The 12468-nt window shown below is 33.2% G+C and overlaps 1 protein-coding gene across 1 annotated transcript; it reads left to right on the top strand.

The window, feature by feature from the left end:
• Positions 1 to 6198: 6198 nt before the first annotated feature.
• LOC140007229 (uncharacterized) lies at positions 6199 to 10259 on the top strand. Its single transcript, XM_072049927.1, has 3 exons — positions 6199 to 6237; positions 6335 to 6392; positions 9259 to 10259. The coding sequence occupies exons 1-3, from the start codon at positions 6199 to 6201 to the stop codon at positions 10257 to 10259; spliced, it is 1098 nt and encodes a 365-aa protein (XP_071906028.1).
• Positions 10260 to 12468: the final 2209 nt, after the last annotated feature.

Genomic DNA, 12468 nt, shown 5'->3' with positions numbered 1-12468 from the left:
TCATCTAGCTCTGTAGATAAAATTAAACTATAATGAAAAGCATAATCCAATGTGAAAACAATATTTAGGGACTAAAGTAAAACTTGTGCTATGCTTTAGGAACTTAAGTGTCTCATTTTAAAGATTAGGGTCCAAAATAAAAATTTAAATATAATTAAAAGGGCGCAAAGTAGAATTAATCCATACCTTATTTTCACTAGTTTTTGAGATATATTCGATGTGTATGCAAACTAATAAAACCACATTTATAAAAATTATTCTATTCCTATTTGATTTGAATTAATGCAAGAGTACCATAAAAGTATTAAATTTTGTGGAGAAGCGGAGAAGTTTGAATGGTACGGAGTTCTGTACAATCTTGTTATTGGATAAGTTTGAATGGCGTAGACATAGACGGAACCAGAAAATTCGTCTTAAGGGAGCGAATTTGATATATATATATATATAGAGAAACTTATATGTATAACATAAAATATCTTTTTAATTTGTTGCGAGGCGAAAAGTTTACATTTATATAAAGTGTGCTCTGAATATTTCTAATTTCGCAAGTTCTAAAACCTTGGGGGGAGCCTACCGTGGCCCCCCGAGTTCCGTCCCTAGGTATAAAACAGTGATTAACGTACAGCTCAGAAGATAACTAACAGCGGGGTTTATTTTTTCTATGAATTTTTCTAACAAATGCTTGTTACAAATTTACAACAGATAATCTTTAATAGTCGGTTCATTTTTCTATGAATTTTTCTGATCGTGTTTATTAACATTTTTAAATTTCATCTAACCTATCTTATATATACATTTATTAGCAATTATTATTTTCCTTGCATTCACATATTTTTTTTAATTAATTTTATATTTTTAAAAATCTAATACCTGAATTATATCTTACGAAAAGTCCAACTGACATCCGTTAGATTGATCCTTTCGCTATTCAACATGTTAGAATCATTATACGGTGGTACTCTCACCTGCTGTGTGCCACGTTTAATTCTAAATCGTACAACAGATGTACGACCCGCCTGTGATTCAAAACGGCAGCTACCAGGCATTGACAAGGAAGTTTCGGTAATGCGGTCGGTGAAATTTGGCTTGACAGGCTCAAAACGAAGTAAGGAGAAGCCAGTCAAAGTCTTGAATTTGGTAGTTTCTTCACTTCTGGTCATCCCAGCTGGGTCAACACGTTCGGGAGCCGCACTTCAATTGATTGTTCTGTTCTTTTCCATTGTGATGTTGTAGTAGCCTAGTGTAGTTGGTTTTGGAAAATGCATAATTCTATCTTGACCGGCAAAATTTGTGATTAGATACGATATGAAATAATTTGACATACATTAATAGCTTAAAGTTATATGTACTTCAAGATCTAATTTGTGAATTTTTAAAAAGTAAAATTTTTTTAGGCTAAAAAATAAAATTTAATATAATATATACACATTTTAAAGTCCATTTTTAGTGCGAATTATGTCAATTTTACATCTGGAGATACCCATATAAATTTTTTCATAAATATGTATCAAATATGTATCAAATAATAGCTAATAAAAGAATGGCTACAATTAAGTAAATATGCCAATTTTTATAAAAAAAAAAATCGTAAGAAATTTGCAATATATAATACCTACAATATGCGAAAATTTTCATAAATGGCACCACAGTACATCTACTTACAAACAAAAGATTGTATCTTGTGAGCAGATTAGTTGGACCAAGAAAAGGTATTTTAGAAATATTAAAGTACGAATAAAATAGTCCAACTATTATTTTTGTTAAAAAATGGAACGGTTCTTCCACAAGTTTTCTTATTATGTACCTTTGAAAAATTCTTCTTATCATTTAGGTTTGTTGCATGGACACACTAACTTTGGAACCTAACTTTCCCAGGTTCAAATTTTTGTGAGATATTTTGGAAGAAAGTATTGCCAGATAAAACAACACCCTCTGGCAGAAAGACCTTAATCGACTCTTTTCCCACGTGATTTCGTCGGATTCACATCCGACAGTAAACTCCTCGTGGTGTTGCGTTGAGGTCAAATTCGCAGGTCATATAGGATTCATTTTCGTTGCTAATTTGCTATATTTTGTATTTTTATTGTGTGCCTATATAGAACATTAACCATAACTCTTAAAAATTAGTCAATCTACATGGATAATATATAAAAAAAAAAAAAAAAGATGCTAATATAAGTTAGTTCAATTGACAATGATAAACCACGCATAAAACATTGTGTGTTTGAATTGACTATCAATGTGATGGTTGTACTGATGAACAATTATAAGAGCCTTTGCTAGCTATTTTTATGGTCTCAAAGGCATGCTCTGAACTGTGATAGTGATCAAACACAAACCTATCCAACCTTTTTTTCAACTAAAAAAAATCAAACAAAGGATGGCATCACAATCTTGTACGAAATGCTAATGTGCTGTCACAAAAGCGGGGCATTATTGTCAAATATTCACGAGAAAGAAGTACAACATGAGGTCACTATTTCAAGAACCGAATTAGACCGGTCAGTTTAATTGGTTGGACCGCAAATCGACCATAATATTGATCCATTCTATGAGAAATCCGAAAAGTTAAAAATCGATCAAAATCCGTGAGAATCAGTGTACCAAAATAAATAGGTTAAATCGGTCAAGTTCGGTTTTTGAATTTTGACTTGGGACTTGGATTTTTTTTATGAGCTGCTCAATTTTTTGAGCTTTTCAATTCTATCCCAACAACTTGACCCTAATTGTTTGCAACTGCAATTAAGTTGGTTGATGGGCCATTTTTTCTCAAATTTTTTAAAAAAAAACCTTAGTTTGTTCAATTTAAAAACAAAATGACTAATCTAACTAAAAACTAAAGAACCCTCAATCCTCCTCCTCCTTTAAGAATCTTCACCTCCAAGAGCCGCTCTACAAGCTCCGCTCATTTCCTTTTTTTTTTTTTTTTCCTCTTCTCTTTTATTTTTTCTTTTACATTATTGATGATGAAGATGATAATGAAGTTGAACTTGGTAGATAAAGAGACAAACTTGTTTTCCCTTTCCTCTTCTATCTTTTGTTTTCATCTTCATGATTGTTTTTACTTTTTTTGGATTTAATTTTACAAGTCCTATCAGATTTGTTTTTGAGTTAGGTAAGTCAAACTCTTCTTTGTATAATTTAAGATATTGGGCAGATTTTTTTCATAATTTGTTGATTCTTTATTTTTTTATGAAATACTTTTCTTTTTATTGGTAGATGAATTAGAAGGTACTAGATTAGTAAATCTTCTCCAAAAGATACTACAAATTTTAGGAATTTTGTGTTGATTTTACATATTTTTGCTTATTTGTTATTTTTTTTTTTTTAAATAAAAAATCAATGAATTGGGATTGAACTGGTTGAACCAATTGAAACTTGACCAAACACTTTACTAGTTTAATCATTGGTCCGAGTTTCAAAATATTGCCTAAGGTAAACTTCGTCGTTGACAACTAAATACCATGGTAAATAGGTAGAATTGGTATACATTCAAATTTTAAAACCATCTAGTATCTATAGTTTACATGGGTGCAATGATATATGATGATGCAATAAAATTGATGATTAATAATGTATGATAATATATGATTACTAGTAAGATTATTGTATATACTACATGATATACAAGTCAACATATATATATATATATATATACTAGGGAGGAATGTCCGCGCATCGCGCGAGTGTTTGGTGCATGTGGACAAGGAAGTTTTTTTGTTGAACAAACAATAGTACATTGTAAGAAGAAATAAAACTTAGTATGAAAAGATAAACAATATAATCAATCAATTCATACAGCGTTACAATAAAACTGGATCAAATTGAAGGTCGTTGATAATGCAGAAAGGCAGAACAACACAGAAAGCTAACCTTATTCTAGAATCCCTACCGAGAACTCTTTCTTGCTGTTGCTCCAAACCTATAAGATTATAACCAACCCAAACCAATTAGGGTTAGACAACACAAAAAATGCTATCTTGCAGCTAGGCAACGCGATAAGAGTCGCTAATTGTAGGTATTAAGAACATACCGACAAAATTAAGGGAGAAATTGAAAAATTGGGGGGAGGGTGAAATCTAACCTCACGCTGAACCACTAAGAGTAGCTGGGACTGAAGAGTATTCTGAACTGATTAATTTGAAACCAAATAGAATTATCCCAATTTTAGAATGCGAACAAGGAGAAACTGATAATCAACCGTTTATGCATTAATATACCAATGATTCGACAATTGAATTGAGTGTAATTAATGATGAAATAATAGGTAATTTCAGAGTTGAAATTGGATGGAAGAGAAAACGATGAGGCAAATCATTGTAGACAAAGGCAAAAAGGGAAAACTTAACTCATAAAGCTGAAAGGGGATAAACTGACCAAAGTTTGTGGCTCATAAATACAGATTATAAATGATAGAGAAATGAGTTCCTACCATTGATAGAGAAATCGCTGGCTCATTTCTTAAATCCGATTGTCATTCAAACATTTTAGATAAAACAACATCTCAAACGGTTATCTACGGCTGAAAAGGGGAATTATTGGTCGCTAAGGGATATTCCGGGAATTACACTAACACACAAACATATACGAGTTGTAGAAAATGCAAAAACGGTTGCACACTAATTACACATTCCATCAATACCCAGATGGCTCATCAATGACAACTTTAAATGTATTAAAATGGGGTCATTTCAGTAAACATACTCAAATACATGCTTTCTTAACTTGTACCTAAAGTTTTTAAACTAATATACAACATTTCACATTCCCAAAAAGCTCCCACCTATGCGGTTGAAATTTAACCTATTCTTTGACCAAAACTCAATCTTATATAGTATAAGGATATATATATATATATATATATATATATATATATATATATATATATAGTGTGACTCTTGGGAAATTTTCATCTGCCATCTTTAGGGACAATTTCGGCAGGAGAAAGTTGGAGTACTATTGATTTTGCTAAGTGTACAATTGTATGAGGTGCACTGTCCGATGATTTGATGATTAAACCCTTTGTTATGTAATTGGTTTGCATTACAAGCGATAAGCAAGTTGTTAAATGCTACTCATGGGTGAAAGTAACCAATTTACCCTCTAAAGTAGCCGTTAAGTGCACAATCAAAACAGATAGCCACTTCATTCTATTGCAAATTACTGGCAACCCTTAGAAAAGCAATTGAACTTCTCCAACAGATGTGCGATTGATTAAAATTGACAATTAAAGTGTGTTTAAGACAACATTAATGCCAGGGATGGGAGCTGAAGAAGCATTTCGATAGCATGTTGCATGCGTAAGGGCAGAAATTTTCTTCTTGTTCATCCTCAGATCAATAACTTTGCTTCTCCAAAGAGTGGGAGTGATTAAAATCAGTAATTGAAGCATGTTTAAAACCACATTAAAGCATGAGAGGTGAAGATCATTTGGAGAGCACGTTACAAGTGTAATTGCACAACCTTCCACCTTCTGCAGCATTGGTGGTCAGTTTTTAGAGCTAGCTGCAATAATGGCTACTGTTAATAGACAAAATTGTTAGTTCAGATGCTTATGTTTCACACTGTCGGACTAGTGTTTGCAGAGGCATGTTTATTTCCTTTCTTTCTTTGTGCACTTTTCCGTATATCCTACGTATATATAAAAAGGAGTTGTTGTATGACTCTTGGGTGATTTTCATCCTACCTTTGTAGGAGCATTTTGGGAATGGTAAAACTGTAACTGCATTGATTAAGCAAAGTGCACAAGTTTCTGCTGACTAATTTCGCATGATTTACATACTGTACCCTTTGGTGGCTAATGTTTTGGCTGCTTTGCCATTGATTTAGCAAAGCGGGTAGAAAAATGAAATCAACTCCCCTCAAGTATGTTCAGCTAAATTGATTATGCACATTAAATGCATTTAAGGCAATATTAGTGCACTAAAGTTAAAGATGAATGCTTGAATTGTAATGGTAGAAAGCTACGTCTTCTTCATCCTTAAAAGTTCATGAATCATTAATTCAGTTCTTGCAACAAATGGCACTTATTTGAATCAGTAATTGCAGCACGGTGATGAGGCCATTAAAGTGTGAAAGGTGAAGAATCATTTGAGGTGATTAACAGCAGGACCTCTCATCTTCTTCAACGTTTGCTCATCAATTTGTAAATTAGGCTGCAATAATGGCTGTTGTTAAGATACAAAATTATGGATTCAAATGGCTCTATTGCACAGTATCAGAGTTGGGTTTGTAGAGGTATGCTCAATTTTGCTCTTACTTTCTGGTCTATGGACTGTATAGCTTCCATTCAACAATCAAAATTATGAATAAGCCTTTGTGCTTGCTATTGTAGGCGGGTGAAGTACGGATAGATCTCGCTCTTAGATTGTACTTTGTTGCTAAGGTACAAGGTAACTCTATATTCCCACTTGATGCATGTCATTTTTTGATTAAATGTGATTATGATTGTAATTGATCCACTTGAATTGTGTGCTTGAATGAATAAGTGTGTGAATGATTGTTCCACTTTGAAAATTATATTGCAGATGATGCAATTTATTGGTTCAATAGTTAAGTGACAGAGATGTTCTTTATGGATAGAAATTGCCATTTGAAAAGACAAGTGGCTATATTTACATGCTCTGTTATTTTTGTATTGAATTTTGTAGACTTAATAATTGTTTGATACAGGTTAGTGTTTGTAACGAGGAAAATTGATTTCCCCTCTAATTATTTGTAGAAGCATGTACTGATCAAAATAATGGTTTTTAGTTGTAGTAGTTAAGCAAACAAATAGTATATATATCTAGATTTTCTATGTTTAAGTTTAGGGTCTATGGGTTGAAATTTAGGATGGATCAAACAAACAACATCGATAAACTTAATGCTAAAAAGCAATTTCGAAATCAAAAAGCAAGAAAAAGATATGCATTATTACCAATGAAAGAAAAAGATAAAGTACAACAAAAACAACGAAAAATAAGCATAAAGCATAGAAAATACAATTCTGTTCTATTGAAACAATTGAACAGAACGATGGTCTTGATTGGACAACCCAATTAACTTTGTTTGAAAGATTAAATGTAGGGGGAAATGATACATATATGATAACACCATCAGCTTCCATTTATATTAGACATTGAAAAGGAAAGTAGGAAACTATGCCAACAACCTCCGGTTATTATGTGATGCAAGCCCGTTTGACAAATGAGTTTTTTGGGTATTTGTCTAAAACTTTACTATAACTTACTGTAGAAGTTTTTAAAAAAATTTTTGAAGTGTGTTTTTTTTTAAAGTGTATAATTTAAAAATTTTGAGAAATTTTTTGAATTTACTATAACTAAAATTTTTAAAAAACTTGTAGCAGACAAACTTGGCAAAAAAGCTTTGCTTGAGACTTCCTTCTAGTAGCTTTCATAATAGGTACTCTTAATCTGTCTTTGTATAATATGTTCATTAGCTGCTGTATGAATGTTTCCCAGATTGCTCTTAGATTTTATAAGAATATTTTAAATTTCTGTATGTGTTAGTGCAGGTGGCTGAAGAGTGAACAGAGCTTATTGTTAGACTGCAGTTTGTTGATCATGGTACATCTTAACTTTATTGTTACAGTTGATGCATGTCATCGATTGATAAGATGTGATCATAATGCTATTAGAGTTGTCCCAGTATGTTTAACTATGTGAGTTAGTGAATGGCTGCCTCAATATTTAAATTTAGTACACTTGATGGAGTTTTGTGTTTGAATTTATCAGCTCCTAACATGTCACATGTGGGTTATGTTTTTAAGTTCAGACCTGATCGGTGGGCTCGACTAGTTGAATCGGAACCAACTAAGCATCCGGTCCAACCTCTCCAAAAATCTGCCTAACAAAAACAAGTCAAACCCGATCAAAACCCAAAACCCATTAAAACTAGTCAGAACCTGGTTTTCTATTTTTTCTTTTTTGAGTTGAACTTTGTTTTTTTGCTGGCTTTCTGTTTTTCACTTTTTTTATTTTCCTGAATTATATTGAATAAAAAAAATATAAATCAAGCTTAATTGATCTATCATACAAGATCTACTACAGATCTAACATCAAAATTCGAAAATCAAATGAAAAAGTAAGAAAAAGAGAGGGAGAATAGAAAGGAAAAAAAAGTTTATTTAAGTTTTGAATCAAAAAGTTGAAAAACATGAGAGGAAAGAATGTAAATAATAAGATGATACGATATTTTCTTCTGGTAATGGAAGAAAAAAAGAAAAAGATTAAAATCAAAAAGAGATTGATAAAAAAAGAGACCCAGAAGAGGAATGAAAAGACGGAGAAAAATGGAATTCACTGGAAAAACAACAACTCCTTAATGTTTTTAGAGCAAAGTGCGATCTGAAGCTACTCCTAAGGCTCATCCAAACCAACCTTTGCCGACTTCACTATTTGGCATGTCATTTCCTCAATAATGCTTTTGCTGCTGCTTACCGGAGGACGAAATGGCCGAGAGATGGTATTGCAGCGGCCTGGAGCTCTGTTTCTTATAATGCTAGGGGTAATGAAGTGAATGTTTAATAAGCTTTTCCATTATTCTGTTTTGACCCCTAAATATTTTAAACAACTATAATTGCCCCTATAATTTTTTCTAGATTTTCAATTGTAGCTTTAATTCTTTACTTCTTCAAATAGGTCTTACAAATTTAGTTCTAATCAATTTATATTTACAGCTTCTAAACACTAAATTTGAGTAAGGTTCAAAGGGTATTGAATTGTAGAATGTTTGGAAATAAAGTTTAATATATATTATATAAAATTATTATATTTATGACATCATAATGACATCATGATGATATCACCCAATTCTTAAATAGGTTCGACCCCAATTGAATCCATTGAATCCAAACCTCTAGATTCGACCGAGTTACTATCCGGTTTGAATTTCAAAACATTGATTATATAAGCCTTCAAATTAGTGCTTGAATTCACGAGTATCTATGTTGACAAGTTTTCTTTTTGTCAGTCAAATTTATCTGAACTCATAATTGCTTGATGTAGTTTAATGTTGGTAATCAGAAAAATTCTATTTCATTCTTAATTATTTGTACTTTGCACGTACTCATTCAAATATTGGGCATTAGTTATACAGTAGTTATGATAACAGATGGAGCCTCAAGGTTGTCTATGTTAAAATTTAGGATGCCTATGTTGAAATCTAGGATGGATCAATCCAAAGGTAGTGATAAAGTTCATGCTAAGAAGCAACTCTAGCTAGGTTGATTGTCCCTTTCCTTATTGGAGAATGTAGGAAGGAGGGATGAAGCTGGGACAAGCTATGAAGGGCCCATTAAGAGAGCTTGGAAATCATTATGGAAGCAGAAGGTGTGCCAAAAATTGAAAATGTTCATATGGAAGTGTCTGCATGGAGGTCTCCCAGTGAGAGGTGAAATTCATAAAAGAACAAAGCAAGGAGATCCTAAATGTGCAGGTTGTGGCGAAGAGGAGGAAACCATAGAACATCTGCTGCTCCAGTGTAACAAAGTAAAGGAAGTTTGGAAGCTATCGCCTGTGCAATGGGATGGCATACAGCACACATCAAATTGCTTCAGAAAATGGTGGACAGTAATTATGGAGGCCCAAGAAGAAAGAGGAGGGGAGGACCAAGTAAACCTCACCATAAATATTCTCTGGCAGGTTTGGAAGGCCAGAAATGAGAGGGAGTTTGAATACAAGGAAAGGGAACCGCATAAAGTAATACAAAAAGCTGTTAAGGGATGGATGGAATTGGATGAAGCCAACAGAGGGAAGGAGACAAGGAAGAACACCAAGGGAACAGAAGCTCTGCAATGCATGGAGAGAGTTCAAAGCCAGGAAGGAAATCAAGCCAGGCTGCTGATCAAGGTCCACACGCACCAAGACAGAAGGCAACAAATGGTGGGGATTGGAATCACTGCTACTGACTCGGCAGGTTGTCTGCAAGCAAGCTGGGCACTAAGGGAAAGAATGGCTGGAGACACAAAGCAGGACCAAGCTGGTGCGGTGAGGCTAGCACTTCTGAATGCAATTAGTCAAGGCTGGACGAGTGTTAAAGTAGAGCTAGAAGATAGTGATCTGGTAGAGTGCATAAAATATACAAGAACCAGCAATCAACAGATGGTTACACTCCTGGAGGATATAAAATATATAAGTAATTTGTTCCAAAAGTGTTCTTTCTCTTTTGTTGAATCAGGATTTGTAGGAAGTATCAAGTTGAGCATGCATGCTCTAAACATTCTCGTAGATGAGGAATGGGTGAATCCCAACTTGTAGTGCTAGGCACTATTGTTTTGGTAGGACTATTGTCCTGATGACTGGACCTTTGTCCAAATACTGTAATTATTAGAGTAATCTATAAAGCTAACGTTTCGACAAAAAAAAAAAGGATTGTCCCTTTCCTTACAAGCTTGCTTTCACATACAAAATTGATTTTTAGGTTGACTGTCCAATTATTTTTGTCAGCTCTAGGTATCCTAATACATATTGTTTTTTAATGCAAAAACAAATTCTTAATCTAGCAGCAAACGGAAATGTCAATGAAAGTATATATGTGACAACGATTAAAACGTCCATTGCTGACCATTTTTTTCACCTTTCTTCCACTAGTGTCTTTTTAGCTGAATATTACAAATTTCTTAATCGCTATTTCAATTACTCTCTTTCGCACCACAGGTATCAATTCTCACGCATTTTGTGGAGCTCCTCCTAGTATTAACCATTGAATGTACTCACCAATTATCACGATCACTTGACGTGTTACGTGGGATTATTGAAGCAAATCTACCACAAAATCAATGCTAAGAAACAAGAAGAAAAAGGGAATTGCATGTGGTCCTATTCATGCCAGCTATTTTTTTTCCTATTCAATAAACTTTTCTGGGTGATTAAACAGCTGGGCACGCAACTTCCACAAGTCCTTCTATTTTTAAAGATTGACATGGAATTCTTTACATTTTATGATATGATCCTCATACAGAATAATTTCTTAAAAAATTGAAACATCTACCACAAGACACCAAATTCTTTAATACGTGAAATGGATTTCTGATTAGTTTATAGTCTGATTTTACCAAATTCGAACTGCTCAGTGTCTGAAAATTGCCTGTATCAATCTGGATCAATCTGCACTATCAAAATTATATATTAAGAAGCAGCCACATTGTAATGGGGCAGACAGACTACCGAAATATAGAGTGCTTTTTTCATTCTCTTAAATTTATAATAATTTAATTTTTGAACTCAAATTTCCAACTTACAATTCACTTGTGGGATCCAAAATATTCATTTACAAGTAGTCCAACAAAAATACAATACAATACTAAGTAAACTCACAAAACTCCTCCATTGGTCCATCTGGGACTACGAGCTTACAAGAGATTGATAGAGATTGAATCACCATCAAATCAGACGAGTGCACTATGCATTCATATGAATTTTTTGAGGAAATCACATATTGTGACAATTGAAAAGAGACAAAATTTGAACCCTTAACCTCCTACCCCATCAAGACTTTCCATCTACCAATTATTTAGTTTTTAGTTTTATTTTATTTAGACAAGTATTTTACAAGAACATCCACGAACCTTTGAGTAAACTTCTGATCACCTTAAAATGATTAATTCATATACGTATCAAATTTCGGTCAGAAGCTGGGGCCTCACATTGTAGCACCCTTATGTATAGTCCGTATTACCACAATAGCTTTGTTTACTGTATCAAAATTTTCGAGGACAGATTAATTTTGAACCAAGGCCCCACACCTTCACGTTCAAGCGCGTTGTAAGTGCATCCATGCGACTTCGTCTCTCAACCACAAATCAAGCCAAATTTAACGTCATCCTGCGTCTCCCTTTCCGGCACGGGTAGGGATGGTCGTCAGATCAACCATTTTTAAATGATGTAAGTTTGTTTGGATAGGGTATTATTTGAAATAATTACTGTAGTATTTTTTATGATATGATGTATGTGAGATAAAAAGATGGTTGAGAATATAAAAAAGTGGGTTGGAAAATGTGTTTATGATGTAAGCGAAATATTATTTGAGAAAAGTTTTGTATCCAAACATTAGTTGAATGTTTTGCAACTCTAATTGAACTGTTTATATATTCTTACAATAGAGATGTGACAATCTGTTATTATTCATGTGGGTCTTAGGTATAATAATTATGTATCTATTGTGAAATTTGATAGATAGTTCACGTAAAATTAGGTCTGTCAATCGGGCCATATGAGTCAAGTTTTCATAAGTTCAGATTCAACTCATTTAATTTGTAACACTTTCAAGTTTCAGGTTATAAGATTTGGATTAATAAATGTGATAATCATACTCAACTCACAAAATATTCGAATTTTAAACCTTATTCGCGTTTAGCCCAATCTCACTCATCACTCCTTAATTTTCTTAATATAATTACTATAAATATTGAGTTGTAAAACTAATTTAATATTCACAAGACTGCAATATTAAAACTAAACATGAATA

This window comes from Coffea arabica, chromosome 5c (assembly GCF_036785885.1).
Source record: "Coffea arabica cultivar ET-39 chromosome 5c, Coffea Arabica ET-39 HiFi, whole genome shotgun sequence".
Classification (NCBI taxonomy): domain Eukaryota; kingdom Viridiplantae; phylum Streptophyta; class Magnoliopsida; order Gentianales; family Rubiaceae; genus Coffea; species Coffea arabica.
Note: the sequence above shows the minus strand (reverse complement) of the source record. Positions and strands in the feature narration are given on the sequence as shown.

Excerpts from the sequence above, each read along its gene's own strand:
- LOC140007229 (XM_072049927.1), top strand. The coding sequence starts at position 6,199 with ATGGCTCTATTGCACAGTATCAGAGTTGGGTTTGTAGAG. Across the intron at positions 6,238-6,334 it reads TCAGAGTTGGGTTTGTAGAG|GCGGGTGAAGTACGGATAGA; the intron begins GTATGCTCAATT and ends TTGCTATTGTAG. Across the intron at positions 6,393-9,258 it reads CTTTGTTGCTAAGGTACAAG|GAAGGAGGGATGAAGCTGGG; the intron begins GTAACTCTATAT and ends TGGAGAATGTAG.